We start from the raw sequence: 18,388 nt of genomic DNA on the forward strand, positions 1-18,388 counted from the left end.
CATTGTATTATGTGTGAAGAGGGCAAGAGGGTTTTGGTAGACTTTGAAGCAAGTGTTTTGTTTGGGGCCATTGTACACATTATGGATTTGAAAAGGTAGGCGTGAGGTTGATGGTCATTACACTCACTGCATGAGTCATCAACTTATTAGTCTATTCTGAAAAATGGCTGCCTCTCGATTGAAGAGGACAGTGGAAGGAATTAAACAGCAGGGTTAAAGCTACAGTACGCAATTCTAAGGCGATACACTTTTTGTGAAATTGACCAAATTGCTCCTCACTGTCCTGTAGTGTGTGTTCTCTGCTCAATGTGTGTTCATATACAGTTCTGGCGACTAACTCGGACTGAGCCATAAACAGTTTAAGCCAATCATCACATTGCTTCAGGAGCACAAAAGGGAGGGCAGTCATTTGATTGGATGTTGAACTCAAATATCAACAGACTTAAGCCAGAATCACAGTCTGCATCTTTAAAAACTATGAAACAATTTTTCACTTTTTGAGATTTGGTTTTATAGGGTTCCTTTCTCAAAATGTATTTCGATGGCATATGGTCATGTGAAGGACAGATTAGAAACCTGTGCCTTCCCCACTAGACATCCAGGAAATGCCCTATGAAGTTCTGTGCTGTGGGCTGGAACAACCTGCAAAAATGGAAGAAAAGCTTTCACAGCATGACATTACCAGCTATACTGCCAAAAGACACCAGTTAGTGTGTTGGTAAGCTTATATCAGTGTCAACTGGGCTGTTCTGGGTGGTGTTTTTGCATACCTTTTAGGTAGTTAGCTTGCTAGTTTTTGCTCTGGACAGGTGATTGTGTCACTCCTTGGGTGTGGGTGTGATTGGTCTAATCTGCTGTGTGGGTGTGTCTCCTGTCAGTCACCAGCCTGCCTCCTTGCACCTCCCTATCACACACCGCCGTGACCCAGAGCCTGGTGATGTCATCAGCGGGTATGGCCAGCGATGGGAGCGTGACTCTCACATTGGCAGACCCTCAGATGCTGGACACGGTCACGCTCAACCTCAACGCACAGGTACACTCACACACACACACACACATGCAGACGCACATACACACATACATTCGCGCTCCACCTGAGCTCGCAGGTACACACATACACATACGCACACACACGCGTGTACAAGCTCAACCTAGTGCATAGTGAGTGTATCACCCGATTCTCTGTCTTTCTCCTGGCATTAGCAAAGCCAGCAGTTCACCAGTGTCATGAGTGACCAGGGTCTCCAAGGGCAACCAGTCACCTCCGCTCAACAGGTCATACTCGTCAGCCACCCCACCCAGACCACCGTGGCCACACTGGAGGACAACTTCAGTGTGAGTGTGAGTGTGAGTGAGTGTGTGTGTGTGTGTGTGTGTGTGTGTGTGTGTGTGTGTGTGTGTGTGTGTGTGTGTGTGTGTGTGAGTGTGAGTGTGAGTGTGTGTGTGTGTGTGTGTGTGTGTGTGTGTGTGTGTGTGTGTGTGTGTGTGTGTGTGTGTGTGTGTGTGTGTGAGTGTGAGTGTGAGTGTGTGTGTGTGTGTGTGTCCGTGTTTTGTGTCTGTGTGTGTGTTTTTTATTTATTGGTGTATGGGAATGTGTGAGCATTGTCACCAATAGAAGTGTTTTAGACTCTTCTGTGTGATAACCTCTCCCTGTGAAAGTCATCCCTTGAGAGAGTACCAAGGAGCTGCTTTCAGCTGACGTTGATGCATGAGTCTGCATTCTCCAAGAGCTGTCAGTGTCTTAATGCTCTCCCTTGGATCAGTGGTTGGACTTGATGGTGTGCAGAGCTGCAGGGATGCTTCCTCTCACTTCGTTAAACACATGACGAAGATGGATAGAAGAAACCTAAATTTGAATGAGGGTGGGAGTGGGAGAATGTTTTATGTGTGTGTGACTCTCTGTGTGTCTATCTTTGTGTGTGTGTGTATATTTTGTGTCTAACCTGTGTCTATTTATGTATATATCTGTAGTATATATCTATGTGTTGCGTGTCTCTCTGCCTTTACCGGGGGGTGTGTTTCCATATGTTACAGGTTGTTATAGGTTTTGTGTGTGTGTGCGTGTGTGTGTGTTTGAGAGAGAGAGACAGCTTGTATGTATGTGTCAGAGCCTGTTTGTGTGTGTCACCCATCTTGAATTGCTCTCTGCAGCCGGTGAATAAGGAGGAGCAGGCGGAGAAGCGGGGGCTGAACCAGTGCTACTTCTGCGACCAGGACTTCCTCACGGCCAACATGCTGCGGCGACACTGCAGGCAGAGCCACGGCAAGGAGCGCTGCCATGTCTGCCGGATCTGCAACAAGGCCTTCAAGCGCGCCACGCACCTAAAGGTACACTCGCGCCGCTCACGCACACACACACACACACACACACACACACACACACACACATGCATGGACTCACACATGAACGCACGCGCGCATGCCCCTCCATGTACACACACATTTCAAAGAAAACACACACCTGCATGTATAGACAGACACACACACAGACAACTAGAGGTTGGATACCCAACCCGGGCCCGTCGGAACGAGTGCATTGATCTGCTGATGCCCGAGTTTGATAAAGGCAGGCCATTCATAAAAAAAAAAACGTATACCTACATACATGGACTTCGGCCAGATCCTCACTCTAATACACACACAAACACATCAATAGAGTATGTTGACAAATTCAAGGCAGTCCAAATCTCAAAGAGATGGGACCAACACACATACATGCAGACGCACAGATAAGGAAAAACAGGAATAGAGGCTTCTTTGGAACTCAAAAGAATCCAGAGGTTCACATCACAGACACACACACACACACACACACACACACACACACACACACTGAAAACACACTCTTCAAAAGTGCAGTGCCCTCCATCCATGTCTGATGTAAAAATCAAAGGTCCCTTTTACATTAAGAAACCCAGAACTGTGCCAGAAGAACTTTTTAGTTTCTCCTCAGACCTTGTACAGCCAACTCCCAAGATTCACATCCTTTGCAGTGCTCCTAATATTAGTTACAAAATGGATAGCCATAATGTTTGATGAAATGGATTCAATTCTCACTCAAGGTTTCCTAATTTCATCATCTTATTAAGCAGCCCTTGGAGCCCACTGATTAATTAAAAAATTCAAAATCCATCAGACAACTCTTCTCAACTGTGGGTTTCCAGTCCATATTCATAAGCTCAAGAAATATAAGATGGCTGCACCAAATAGAGGCCTCTTCATCTTCAAACCCACACATATGAATCCCCAGCCAAGAGACACAGTTAAAGAATTGAGTTGAGTGTGTGATTTGAACTTCCACACACACACTAGTCCCATGCTCCCTTAGCTCACCACACACCCCTCTCTGTAGCAGCGGTCTCTGGAGACATACGCCCACTCCCTCCAGCGTGCTGACCTGACCTTAGTGTCCTGCAGGGGGAATGCATTAAGTCAGGGCCAGATACCAGACCACCACTGAATCATAAGTGCTCTTAACACCTAGGGACTGCAGTGTACAGTTGTGTGTTTGTGTGTGTTTGTGTGTGTGTGTGTGTGTGTGTGTGTGTGTGTGTGTGCACTGTGCAGTATGAGGTAGGTAGTTGCTATTCAGGTGAAACAAAACATAATTTCTTTTCTTGTCAGGTGAAGTGCTTCCCATTAATAAACCAGTCCTCAGGCACCAACCCTCAACCACAGGCTTTGTTCAAGTTTGGCTGAGCTGAGTCAGTGGTTAAATCAATACCCTTTCCCCCTCTTTTCTCATTTAACTTCTGCCCTGCCCTCTCCCAGGGTTACCTGGCTCCCTAACAGCCCAGCGGACCTCCACACGGAGATAGAGAGACTGTTTTTCAGATAGATAATTCAGCATATTGAAGGGTTGTTATGGTCGCCAGTTTTGCTCCGATGCTCAGTAGTGAAGTGGATCATGATGTGAGTGTAAAGAAGAGATCCCCGGCATCATGGAGAGGCTGTCCTGGGTGGCAGAGGTCAGTCAGTTGGACGGGTGTCCTCTCAAATCACTCTGCCCATAAGCACTTCAGCAGTGTCCTCCCTAGTCCCTGTGCCCATAAGCACTTCAACGGTGTCCTCTTGAATCCCTCTGCCCATAAGCTCTTCAACAGTGTCCTTTCCTCCATGTAATAGGCCTCTCTCCAGCGGACAAACAACCCAAGCCCTCAAACAGGCAGCCAGCACAAAGTCCTGTTCTTAAAGCACTTGAAGAGTCCCTTAGATAAAATTGTGTGTGTGTGTGTGTGTGTGTGTGTGTGTGTGTGTGTGTGTGTGTGTGTGTGTGTGTGTGTGTAAATATTGTGTGGATGTGTACATACTTGTTGGAGGGAGTGCCATGCATTTGCGAGTGGACGGGAGTGCATTCTGATAACAACTCTACTTGTCTCGATTACTGACTGTATAGCATCCTTGATCCATAAGTCCTCTTGAACAATGGCATCTTGGAGAAGGACTCTTGACTGCTGTGACTGCTTAAAGTTAATCTGTGAACAGAAATCTCTATGGTGCAGATAAATGTGTCGAACTCTTTACATGCATGGCTAAGAGCTCAACGCAATGGCCTAGCTCATTCCCAATTCCTTGCACATCTGGCGTCAGGAAGCCTCCTCATCTCATTTATGGAATGCAGCGCTCCACTGGTGCGTATCAGCATGACTGGTGATTAACTGTGACAGAGAAAGGGTTGGATTCGGTTCCAGAGACAGTTTAAAAAAGCACACACCCGTTCCCCTCTCACTCCCCCCGTTCCAAAGGTCTTAAAATGCCTCCTTCCTTCCTTCCTTCCTTCCTTCCTATCAAGAGAGCAAGGAGTGTCCCATTGGCCTTAAACCTTCAGTTCCGCTTTAGTCAGAGACCTTGAAATACGTCACATAACGGTCGTTTTTCAAGATAGGGTCTGAGCTTCCTTGATGCCCTAATGGCGGCATTTATTACCCATAACTCTGTGCGCCATTCCCAACCGGAGCTTTTCGTTTTATTTCGAAAACAATGGCGGACATAATGGTTACGGTGGCTATGATAGCAGAGTCAGAAGACCACAAGGCTACAGACCGTAAATGTAAATATCAGCAGTAATTAAACAACTGTACTGATATTAAATGTACTAATGACATGCCATTCTCAAATTAAAGCCAGTGACATGAGTATTTTGGTGGTTATTCACGATGTATACCAACAGTTAGCATACCTAGCTAGCCTAGCTTGGTAGCATTACCATTGGTTCTGAATGGCAGTTATGCTAAGCAGCTGGCTATCCCCCCACCTGGGACTGTAGTTAGACCGACGAAGAGGCACTAAATTGGGACACTTTTCGCTTGGCGAGCAGGGGCAGATGGCAGGCTCAAGGTGCTCGTTACAAAGGGCTATTTCACCACCCGGGAATAGCCTGTTGGTGCACTTTTAATCGGACACTTTTCGCTTGACTAGCGGGGGCAATTATGCCATGATTGATTAACAAAGAATTGTCTGAATTCGTTAGGGAGGTATACGTTAGCCATGTCGATGTCAGTAGCTTATTATGATTGCTCGCTCGTAACAACGTGCTTGCTAATGCACAGCGTGATGACACCACATACTGCAGTCTGACAGAGCGCGCTAGTGCGGGCAGATACGTACACACAGCATGATGACGCCACATCCTCTCTGATTAGAGTGTCCCGAATGTTGAAAATGAACGGTCTTTTGATCTCTCGTCTCTGACTGGACATCGAGGAGTCGAGGAGTCAAGAGGAGGAGTCAAGAGAGCTCTCTTAGAATCGGAACGGGGGGAATATCTCTTCCTTCCTCTCTTCCCTCCCTCCATCTGTCTGTCTCACTCTATTTTTGTGAACTTTCTCGTCGTTAGCGTTTCCCTGTCTCTTCTTTTCCTTCCTGTAGTTAAAAGGTGAGTCAGCTATGTGAGTTTCAGTTCATGAATTCAACCTCTCTCTCTCTATATCAGTTCTTAAAGCGTCTTTGTCCCTCCATTTTTTTCTCTTTCTCCATCCGTCCTCCATCCGTTTGGATCTCTGTTGTGGGGACACAAGCATGAACGCATTCCTCTTAAACAGCTTTTCTCCATGGCTCTGTGCACACAAATAGCCCCCTCCCATAACTGTATAGACACGTTGAAGGACAGACGAATGACAAGGTGAATGAAAGCTTGCCAGCTTGATTGATGGCCTTTGCCAGATTGCCAGGCTGATTGAAGTGTATATCACACAGACACTGCCATGCCTGCTGCATGTACAAATGAATGCATGTTTTCTTACGACTGGTGTAAGCGATTTAAGGGCGCCTCAGTAGGGTTGTAAGAGATTTAGCCGTGTCGCGGATGATGAATTAGAAAGACTACACCCTGGCTTAGATTCGCCCCTGTGCTTCAGCATTAGGCAGATTTACCTCTGTGAGTAATCCGCCAGGAGTTTTCTATGAAGCTTTTGAGTTGGCTTATTTCCACAAAGGTTGGAATTCAAACTGAGCTAGTGTCTTGACAATGTTAAGCAGTTGCAGATGACTTGACATGGACTGGCAATGATGGTGGAACGCAAAGTAATTGGAATATAACTTCACCTTTTTCTTGCTGATTGGGTCATGATTCGACGGAAACGGAAAACATCCAACTTTTGCTACCCACATTAGTGAGTGAGTGAAGTGAGTGAGTGAAGATTTACCGGTATAACTGAACTGCTGGTGAAATAAACCTGTTTATAAACCCTCAAAATAGATTGAATCTTGCCTTTAATCAAAGCCTAGGAAAGGTATACAATTGAACAGCATGTGTGCGCTCTGGCTGAGAACAAGGGTCATTAACATGGCAACTGGATTGAAGCAAAGCCACAAGTTTTCTTTTAGGTTATACATACTTTTAACAACTGATCAGAGGCTTTTTTCCCCACCACCCCTGTGTTAGTATATGATGACGGCAGATTTATTGTACGTGGTAAATGAACTTATGCATAATATGTTTGCATTTGTCAGGACATGTCACCAAGTGAGAGAGCACTTCATGGGGTGGGAAGTTCACGAATATTTGCACTTAATCGCTAGAGTTGGTCCGCTGGGTAAAGATTGTTGCCACTACACTGACGTTATTGGGCTTCGCTCTAAAATTGTGTGTCAGCTGAAATTGATGTTTGTTTTTACCCAGTTCTTCTGCAGCTTCATGCCTGTTCGCTGTCTGACACATGATGCGGGGGATTTATGCTACACTTGTTTTCCTTGGTTCCTGTAGTTGCAATTTATTCTTCTGCCCTTGGATCTTTTGAGAGGTGGCTTGTCTCTCACAGCAGCCATGAAATAAGACACAGAGATCCAGTGAAGTTCCACAGGCTGTTATGCAATAGCATCCCCAGTGGGAATTGGACCCTCAGAAAGAGGGCTGGAAATCCTTTAAAGTTAGGAGATGATAAGAAATGTCATACGGGAGGATCGTATGAAGTGCCCTGTTGAAGAGATTGACCACGGCAGTGTAGTAGACAATGAATGTGGTCTCTAAATGGCAATATAATAACCTGGTGTGCATTTGTGTGGGCTGGTTTTCTCAGTAGCTGGTTTTAAACAGTGAAGCAGATATTTTATGACGTAGGGGAAATTATTCCACTGTGCTCAGTAGGCTTCAAGGACACACAGAATTTGTTTTGAGATAAAATATGCATGTAACCATAACGCTGCTGTCATTCAACCTTTGTGAAACTTTTTAGTTTGTTTACTTTAATTTGGTGTCGTCTATGCTGTGAGGTTTTGATGTTGTTTATAAATATACCAGACAATACATTGAATATACCAGATAACACTACTGAATCAAGTACATGTAGTGGTTCATGTAGTGTCAGTGAGAAAAACTCTCAGTGAATTAACTCTCTCGTGTGTGTGTGTGTGTGTGTGTGTGTGTGTGTGTGTGTGTGTGTGTGTGTGTGTGTGTGTGTGTGTGTGTGTGTGTGTGTGTGTGTGTGTGTGTGTGTGTGGTGCGTGAACTTTAGGAACATGAAAATGTGCACCAGAATGGCCCTTCTCTCAGTTCTCAGAGGCCTCGAGTGTTCAAGTGCCCCTCTTGTGATAAAGCCTTTGCCAAGCCCAGCCAGCTGGAGCGGCACAACCGTACTCACACAGGTAAGGTCAAGCGCCCTTCACAAGCACACAAACCACTGTCTTGCATGTATAGACACACACACATAACGTTACATACATTAATACACACACACACACACACACACAAACGTAACATGCCTACACACACACACACACACACACACACACACACACACACACACACACACACACACACACACACACACACAAACGTTTCATACCTACACACACTCGCACACACACACACACACAAACATACATACATAATCTCTCGCTTACATCCTATTTGGAATTCCATACACATTGGCAAGAATGGGAACGTATAGGTAATTCAAACTCTTTTCCAAACTGTTAACCAACATTTTTTGAAAGAATTGTTGCATGTACCACGGCACTTATAAGTTACCCATTCATTGCCAGTATGTCGAGAGAGGGCCCTCTGGTCAATTGCATGAAAAATCTTAAACTAATGTTTTTCTTTAAGAATTAAGATTTCCTTAAAAGATTAAAAGCACAGATGTTGTTGCATCCTTCAAACATATGCAGTTCTGTCCTCATGCAGTGAATGATCCATCTCGTTTCTTGAAACCCTTGAGGCATTGCATAACTGTTCTTAGTGAGACAAGGCAGATGAAAGAAGTGCACGACTGTGGAGAGGAAATGTTTACTAGGAGGACTGTTTGTTCCTTTTCCAGCCCTGCTGTTTTTGTTTTTCACACGGTTGCTCTGGAATTGCAATGAGTTTCAACGTCTGACTTGCTGTCTGATTGTGTATTCTGCAGAGTCACAGAAAAAGCTGGTCAAATATTGATGGGTTTTTTGTTTGTTTGGTTGTTTCGTTATCCGACTGTGGCCATGTATACATTCTGTTGTTTTGTTAGTAATCCAATAAATCCACAAATGTTGAGGTCACATGCGCACATGAGAACTATCACTTCTCTAGGTGATGTGGATCAGGCGATGGAAAACCCAGGGAGGCTTTGTAGACTTAACAGAAAGTCTGTGTGTTTTTAGCTTTTTAATGTAAGACACTGTGATGTTAAATCATGCAAGGTGGTAACTTATTTATGGTGAGTAATATTGCTGTGTAATGTTCTACACATTGGTGATTTCTACACATGTTCTACATTGGTGATGTTGTACACATTGGTGATATCTCTCAACATGTCTTTTAAGTGCATGTCTGATTGGCAGATACAATTTAAACAGTTACTGAGGGGTCATGAAAATAGCCAAATGTGTTTTGCAAGACCTAATACTGTATGCTGGACTTCCAATTAATTCCGCTGCCACCACTACCCATCTTCACTTTACCCATATGACCCTTTTTCATGAACATATGGATTAGCACTCACAGCAAAAAGCGACAGTGGTACAGGAGGTAGAGAAGTCGTTTAGTAATCAGAAGGTTGCTAGTTCGATTCCCTGTCGAAGCGTCCTTGAGCAAGACACTGAACCCTAATTAGTGTGCTTGCCCGAAGGGAAGCACAGTATTGTTCTTCATAAGTTTTCTTTATTTATTTATTTATTCTCCCCGTTTTTCTTGCATCGCATCAGGCCTCGCCCGATTGAGATAGAGACGCCGTTCACCGAAACGTCCAGCCCGATCCGGTGCAACCTGCTATATCTTTTGGTACTCCTTGCCACTCCTTTTTTTTATTCCTCTTTTTCATCACCTTTTTTCCCCATAGACTTGCATGGCAGAACTCTGTGGCATTATGGCATCATAATGGGGTCATTACACTGGCTTGCAACTGTGCTTCTATAGGTGCGTTTCCATTCAGCTCGTTTGCATTAACGATTCGCATTTACGGACGATTCGCATAAAACAAATGCGCATCAGCGACCGTTTCCATTCACCCGAGTCTTTAGTCTAATTTGGAGAAAGAGTTTTGTGCATGCTAGAATGGACGCCCTCCTCTCTGCCGTCGGGACTTTTAAATGCTGTAGCATTTGAGTTGTTTGCCTTAATAGTTGCTAAAAGGAGAAGGTGTAGACGGTTTTAACATGTTTTACAAACTCACATAGCAGCGAACTCCGTTCCCCGCAGACGTCCGTACATCTGGGAACGAGCACGGTCTAGTGATTTTTTTAATTTGGTGAAGGCCCACTTCACTGACCAGCTGTGGGTTGAAAACTTCAGGCTGACCAGGTCAGGATTTCAAGAATTGTGCATCGGATAGGCCCTGCTGTGTTGCCTGAAAGTATTTGCTGCCGAAAGCCTGTCCCCACCGACGAGCGCATTGCAATTGCGCTTTACAAACTTGCAACATGCGGGGAATACCGTGTTTTGGGCGAAACGTACCACTGTACAAAGATGTTTATATGCAGTATGCTTTGCCATCCGAGTACAAGCAAAGAAATATATTAAGTTACCATACCTGGGCGAGGCGCAAGAGATTGCGAACCGAAACAACCGCGCACACCAGGTCCGCAGGTGTTAGATAGAATAAAATCAATGATCACAAAACAAAAAAAACAATAATTTACAACAACAACAAAAAAGTATGTGTGGGGAGATAACATGTCCACGTACAGTAGTTTGCACGTAAATCAAGTTAATCAGTTAGCCTACAATAAACTAAGTAATGATGATGATGTTCAGGGGAAACAACAAACCGCAAACATAGATATACTATAGTATATAACAGCAGGTGCATATGCTGCATGAGGTGTGGTGTATTAGCTGGCAGTTTGAGAAGCAGTAGAGGAACATCACATTCGGGGCAGACAGCAGCACGGTTTTCTCTCACTGCAACAGGACGTAGTATACAGTCCAACTCCGAACATAAACAAATACACAAAAGACGCGAATCGCTCGAATAAACTGTTTCCATCTACGTTAAGCGCATTAACTAAATTCGAATAACTAGTTAATCCACCTCCCTCTGGCGAATCGAATTTCTATGCGCATTGGGGAAGTTAATGCGAAACGCACGCGTTTCCAACCAGGATTAAATATTTGCATAGAGATAATGCGCATTAATACATGGGATGGAAACGCACCTACTGACCCCTGCGCCAAGGTCCCAAGGCTCCTCTTCTCTCTCTGTCCCTCTCCATTCAACTGTATAACTAGGAATATTAAGCGACACCTTCCATACCAGGGCTCTCACTCATGCATACTCACTCATGTTTACTCACTCGTGCATACTCACTCGTGCATACTCACTCATGCATACTCACTCATGTTTACTCACTCATGCATACTCACTCATGCATACTCACTCATACACACTCACTCATGCACACTCACTCGTGCATACTCACTCATGCATACTCACTCATGCATACTCACTCATGCATACTCACTCATGTTCACTCACTCGTGCATACTCACTCATGCACACTCACTCACTCATGCATACTCACTCATGTTTACTCACTCATGCATACTCACTCATGCATACTCACTCATGTTTACTCACTCGTGCATACTCACTCATGCATACTCACTCATGTTTACTCACTCGTGCATACTCACTCATGCATACTCACTCATGTTTACTCACTCATGCATACTCACTCATGCATACTCACTCATACACACTCACTCATGCACACTCACTCGTGCATACTCACTCATGCATACTCACTCATGCATACTCACTCATGCATACTCACTCATGTTCACTCACTCGTGCATACTCACTCATGCACACTCACTCACTCATGCATACTCACTCATGTTTACTCACTCATGCATACTCACTCATGCATACTCACTCATGTTTACTCACTCGTGCATACTCACTCATGCATACTCACTCATGTTTACTAACTCGTGCATACTCACTCATGCATACTCACCCATGTTTACTCACTCATGCATACTCACTCATGTTTACTCACTCATGCATACTCACTCATGTTTACTCACTCATGCATACTCACTCATCCATACTCACTCATGCATACTCATTTGTCCATGCTCATCCAGCAGGGAGAGTGTGTGTGGTAGGCGCGCACGGCTGACACCTGCCCCAATTCCAAGGCACTTGTTCTCTCTGTCATGGCCGCAACAGAGCAAGCACACTCTCGCAGTTCGTTCACAAAACGCATTCTAGTTGCTCCTGATGTGCAGTGTGCCATCAGTGTAAATGTAAAAATGTGTATACATCCTTGTTAGTCGCTTCGGATAAAGGCGCCTGCTAAATGACTTAATGTAAATGTAAACAAATATAGGGGCCATTATACCAGGACATTGAACAGAATGATACTGAGCACAATAACAATGCACCCAACATTTTGTTTGACCCAGTACAAAAGAGGAGGAGGAGAAAGAGAGGGTTCTAAAACCTGGAGCACAGACTGTGCCACTGAATGCCACATACTTCTAGTCATTACAGTCACAGACTTTTATCATTAGAGAATTCAAATGTGACTGTAGGTAAGTATTATGCAAGTGAAAATTGAAAAACGAGCCACAAAGCTGTGGGTGGTTAATATATCAAAGCTCCTGATTCACCGTCTCTTTATCTCTCTCGTCTCCTCTCTCTCTCTCTCTCTCTCTCACTCTCTCGCTTTTTTTCTTTCTAGTAACAAACACAAAGCAAACAGGATATGCAGATGAAGTGAAAGCACATCTTAGCATTTAATAAAAAGTGTGTGTTTGTGTGTGGATGAGCAGGAGGGCTGAACACAGATAAAAAGAGAGGGGAAGAGAGAGCATGTGTGTGTGTATGAGAGAGAGACACTGAGTGGATAATTGTACGTGTGAAGCCTGTGTGGAGGAAAAGGAAATGTATGCCATAAACACATGCGATGAATATGTGCCTCTCATCCCTAAATACTCTTCTCTGCACCAGGGAGTGAATGGTAGAGTATGGCAGTAGGTGTGTCAGTGGCTGCTCTTTCAAAAGAGTGAAGCAGAAAAAAGGTGGAATTATCATATGAATGTGGAGCTGGAGTATTAAATTGACCTTTTTGGTACCTCACCTTCTAAAAGAGTCCCATCAAAGAAAGGGCAGTTATTGAGAGATCAATCCAATTAGTTACTGTGACAAAGTTCATTGTCAGATGTAAGGAGAGTGTGTGTGTGTGTGTGTGTGTGTGTCTGTGTGTGTGTGTGTGTGTGTGTGTGTGTGTGTGTGTGTGTGTGTGTGTGTGTGTGTGTGTGTGTGTGTGTGTGTGTGTGTGTGTGTGTGTGCGTTTGTGTCTGTGTGTGTCTGTGTGTGTCTGTGTGTGTGTACTCGTACTGTTAATGTGCATAGCCATGTTGTTATCATCAAGTGCCTCATGTACGCCTGTGCTCCCTGTGGTAATTAGAGGAAAGTCATCCATATTCTTGATCCATTTCAAATCACCCAGTCAAAAAACCCTGGGAAAACTGTTCCATCTTGAAATGAGATAAGGAGATGTTACAGTTTTAGATTGTGAGGTGGTTTCCAAATGTGTAATCATGGTGTGACATCGCGAGGCATAAGGCCCTTATTGACCCTTACTGACCGCACAGTGGCTAGAAGAGAATATTTATATGTGAACGACAGCAAGTGCTTCCACGTCATACAGCAAATACTGCATTAACAATTATTGAAATGGTTCCCACAGATTTATGCTTGTTAAATTGAATTCACTTATTCAGTGCTGCTGCCTGCTCATATGTAAAGATATTTATAGACATCTTGATATAGTGCAAAGCATCAATAATTAAGTTAAACCTTTTATCAAGCCGGTATACAGGAACAGTATGGAAGATATAGGAGAGAATCAGTGGCTCGCTTCTCATCCTGTAAGGGTTCTGTTAAAAACGGTGCTTTATAGGGTCTTACTTCAAGCTGCCTGCACATAAAACCTGGCTAGCTAAATGGTTCCTTCATCTTGGTCCTGTGTTTAGCTTAGAGCCTCAAAGAACATTCTGCAGTGAATGTTCCCTTTGTACGTCGCTTTGGATTAAAGTGTCTGCTTAATGACTAACTAAATGTAATTGTAAATGTAGTGTCTACAGCTGATAGTTTTGTGCGTCTTGCAGGAGAGCGCCCCTTCAAGTGCATGCAGTGTGACCGGGCGTTCAACCAGAAGAGCGCTCTGCAGGTGCATCGCGTCAAGCACACGGGGGAGAAGCCTTACAAGTGTGAAGTGTGCAGCATCGGCTTTACCCAGAAGAGCAACATGAAGCTCCACATGAAGAGGTCCCACGGATACGGTAGGCACGCCCATCCATGTTTTGGGTTCATTTCCTTTTTTTTGTCTGTCTTCTCCTGCTTGATTTGTAACTTTCTGTGTGGCCCTGCGGTAGTTCTGCTGATTGGACTTGCTGACCTTTAATGCCTCAGTCGGTTTGCTTTGAAACTCTTGTCACTTGATCTCCCTTAATCCGTCTCTGCAATGGGTACTTTTTCAAAACACTGAACCAATTTATTTTCCTTTTTCTCTCAATTTTCTCTTTGTCGTTCTCTATCCCTCACTTACTCACTCAGCCACCACCTTCAATAAAAATCACTCCAGACACACACACACACACACACATTCAGACAGCGCTCAACTGCCCACACTGCCAGTCTTCCAACCCCAGTTGTGCCAGTCTTGCATTCTGCATTGCCCATCACTGTGGTGCTCAGAGGCCATAGTGCCGTGTAATTGAACCTGGCACTCTCACTCACCTTAAGGAGGACCACCACACACTCACTAAAACATGCACGCACGCACGCATGCACGCACGCACGCACGCACACACACACACACACACACACACACACACACACAGTCAGACAGCGCTCAACTGCCCACACTGCCAGTCTTCCAACCCCAGTTGTGCCAGTCTTGCATTCTGCATTGCCCATCACTGTGGTGCTCAGAGGCCATAGTGCCGTGTAATTGAACCTGGCACTCTCACTCACCTTAAGGAGGACCACCACACACTCACTAAAACATGCACGCACGCACGCATGCACGCACGCACGCACGCACACACGCACGCACGCACACACACACACACACACACACACACACACACACACACACACACACACACACACACACACACACACACACACACACACACACACACACACACACACACACACACATGCAGACACACACACACACACACACACACACACACACACACACACACAGCAAAAAAATCAGCTTTCAAAAACAAGGAAAAAAAGTAATAAAATGGTGCAAATATTGCTTAAAATAAGCTTAATTATCTGCCAACAGAACAGGAAGTTTTTACTTACTAAGAGTTTCAAAAAACAAGTTACAAGTATATATGCTTAAATCTAAAAAATATAAGAATTATTTCCTCGAAATGTAGAAAAATTTGCTTGTATTCAGCAAATGACAGCAACATCAGCTCAGGTTCGAGAACGACTTGCGGTCATTTCTCAATCCCTCCCTCCAGCTAGCATCCTGTCTCGCACTACTGTCCTATCTGATTAAATGCAAAAAAGCCCAAAAATTAAGCTAATAAATGAAATAACAAAATCGCTGAATTTAAGCAAATTGTCCTCGATATTGAGAAAAAATGTCTTATGGTATCTAAGCAAATGTACTTGTTTTTAGTGTAGCTTTACTGATTTCAAGATAAATTGCCTAGCATGCAGACTCATTTCAAAAGGATGTTGCTAGCATTTGCTGAATATAAGCACCTTCCCCTCTATATTGAGATAATAATTCTTAAATATTTTTGGCATCTAGGCCAATGGTCTTGATTTTAGTGTAGCTTGACTGATTTCAAGATAAATTGCCTAGCATGCACACTCATTTCAAAAGGATGTTGCTAGCATTTGCTGAATATGAGCACCTTTGCCTATATATTGAGAAAATAATTCTTAGATATCTTTGGTTTCTAGGCAAATGTACTTGTTTTTAGTGTAGTTTGACTGAGAAGGATAAAATGCTTGAAATAAGAAACTCTGACTTTGACAAAGCAGTTTTGTACTTGTAAGTGGGGATCAAACTGCCTTATAATAATGGCAATTCTAGTTTCAAGCATTAACATGCTCAGAACCAGTAATAAAATCTCATCTGCATCTGCATCAAAGCACACTTTTTTTATGCATAGCCAAGTTGAAGAATCCAGAAGTTTCCCTTAAAGCAGGTTGCAGCAGTGTCAAGAAGTTCTTCGTTTGCTGAGAGGCACGTCGTTTTCATTGTCACCACCAGGTGTGATTGTACGAGGGGGGAATATTGCGATTTAAGATTCTCTTTATCGCTTCAGGCCGTTCCTCAAAATCTTTCTCTCTCCCAGAGGAACATAGAGGAAGAGTGAGTGCGGGGTAGAGAATGATAATAAGGGGCGCCACATGCAAACAGAGAGAGTGAGAGAGGAACGGAGAGAATGAAGTAGATGCGAAGAGGGTATTACGTATGGGACATTGTGCAGTAAAAGTAGATTATGCATGTGTGCGTAACCTTGCTGGAGAAAAGAGAGAGCGAGAGGAGAGGAGAGGAGTGCACTCCAGTTCATGTAATCAGCGGAGTGTTTTCAATACAGGCCTCGTGCTCAGCGTGCTCTCTGCCTGAGGACCTCAGGCGCACCCTCTCCCATCTCTTCCATGCGCTCATAAATGCATGGACCTGCTGCCAGGTGAGGCAGGCGGAGCAAGTGAGGTCAGCACAGGTCCAGACCTCCCACAGCCCTCCGTCCCCCCCTCCCACAGCCCTCCGTCCCCCCCTCCCACAGCCCTCCACTCCCCCCTCCCACAGCCCTCCGTCCCCCCCTCCCACAGCCCTCCACTCCCCCCTCCCACAGCCCTCCGTCCCCCCCTCCCACAGCCCTCCGTCCCCCCCTCCCACAGCCCTCCACTCCCCCCTCCCACAGCCCTCCACTCCCCCCTCCCACAGCCCTCCGTCCCCCCCTCCCACAGCCCTCCACTCCCCCCTCCCACAGCCCTCTGTCTCCCCCTCCCACAGCCCTCCACTCCCCCCTCCCACAGCCCTCCGTCTCCCCCTCCCACAGCCCTCCGTCTCCGTCTCCCTGGATGCTGGGGTGATCCAACATAAACACAAGACATATTTATTAATGATCTTAGTGGCTTAGTAACAAAACAAGCTTACTCCTTTGAAAGGTGCTTATCTTTTGTTTACTCTCTCTCTCTCTCTTTCTCTCTCCCTCTCTCTCTCTCTCTCTCTGTAAAGGTTGTCTGTATTGGCTGTAGTGTTTTGTGTTTTAAGGGTGAAGTAACGTAAAGGTTTGAATTAAAAAAAAATTTGTGTTTTATTGTCTCTCTCTCGCTCTCTTGCTCTCTCTCTCTCTATCTCTCTCAGGTCGTTCCCAGCAGCAGGGCCAGCAGCAGGGAGCCCCACAGCAGCGTCAGCAGCAGCAACACCAGTCGGAGGTGTGTGTGGAGGTAACCACCGGCGACGAGCAGCAGGAAGACGATGACGATGACGAGGAGGAGGAGGAAGAGGTGGCGGAGTTGGACCTTGAGGAGGTGGTGCAGGAGTCTGCCCCCGACTGGCAGTGCACCATCCCCGGTGTCTTCCCATAGCCCCTCCACCCACTCTCTACCTCCACCCCCCATGGTGCTGCTAACCTCTACTCCCCGTGTGCCTCGGGAGCCAATTAACTCACACACCTGCCGTCGGCACTCACTGACTTTTTTCGTCTTGGTTCCTTCTCCTGTTTTCTCTTTTTCGCACTCAGATTTTTCATTAGAGGTTATTTATTTACCTGGTGAAACATGAAACCCTGTGGAATGGCTTTTTGTTTGAAAACGGTCACTGGAAGGTCACACACACACACACACACACACACACACACACACACACACACACACACACACACACACACACACACACACACACACTCTCACACACTCTCACACACACTCACACACTTTTATCAAACAGCTGTTGCCAGTTAGTGCAGCTAAGCAAAAGAAAATGTAGCACTTTAACAGAATGTCGGGCAGCAGATAAGCCATTTAATCATGTGTGTCCCTGTCGCAACCCTTAAGCAACTCGCGGCCCGTACAATGAGTTGGGAACGAGCCTGGAAGCTTCTACCCACTGCCATACCTCAGATAACCTTCTGAGTGTGGTGTCATTTATTAATGCAGACACAGAGTCTTTACTTTTACTTTTCCCTGTCCTGAGTCCAAGGGGTCAGTGAAAGTGGTCATGGTGAAACCCTCCTCCATCCATCAGAAAATTGATCTCTCTTTTCTCATTAGCCTTTTTCATTAGAGTATTTAGAACAACCTTAGACCAGGTGAAGGTGAATTCAGACTGATGGTTGTGGGGAAAGTATTCCGTGTGGGGCCTAACACACTGTTCTTGGTAGGCTGCTAGTGTTCCCACCAGCACAATGTCTGGAAAGAAGACCCTGGAGGTATCTGTGGCCTAATCTATATATGCCCTCAAACACTAACAAAGG

The 18,388-nt window shown here is 45.1% G+C and overlaps 1 protein-coding gene across 1 annotated transcript in view; it reads left to right on the forward strand.

Annotated features, from left to right (window-relative positions):
- Window positions 1-17,512, forward strand: part of znf236 (zinc finger protein 236) — a 56,420-nt gene extending 38,908 nt beyond the window's left edge. The window contains exons 27-32 of the mRNA XM_080857407.1: window positions 879-1,030; window positions 1,204-1,335; window positions 2,152-2,328; window positions 7,953-8,082; window positions 14,033-14,206; window positions 17,278-17,512. Coding sequence (XP_080713533.1) covers window positions 879-1,030; window positions 1,204-1,335; window positions 2,152-2,328; window positions 7,953-8,082; window positions 14,033-14,206; window positions 17,278-17,501 — 989 coding nt within the window. The 3' untranslated portion in view covers window positions 17,502-17,512. The remainder of the gene's footprint in view (window positions 1-878; window positions 1,031-1,203; window positions 1,336-2,151; window positions 2,329-7,952; window positions 8,083-14,032; window positions 14,207-17,277) is intronic.
- Window positions 17,513-18,388: the final 876 nt, after the last annotated feature.

This window comes from Sprattus sprattus (genome assembly GCF_963457725.1).
Source record: "Sprattus sprattus genome assembly, chromosome: 19".
NCBI classification, from domain to species: domain Eukaryota; kingdom Metazoa; phylum Chordata; class Actinopteri; order Clupeiformes; family Clupeidae; genus Sprattus; species Sprattus sprattus.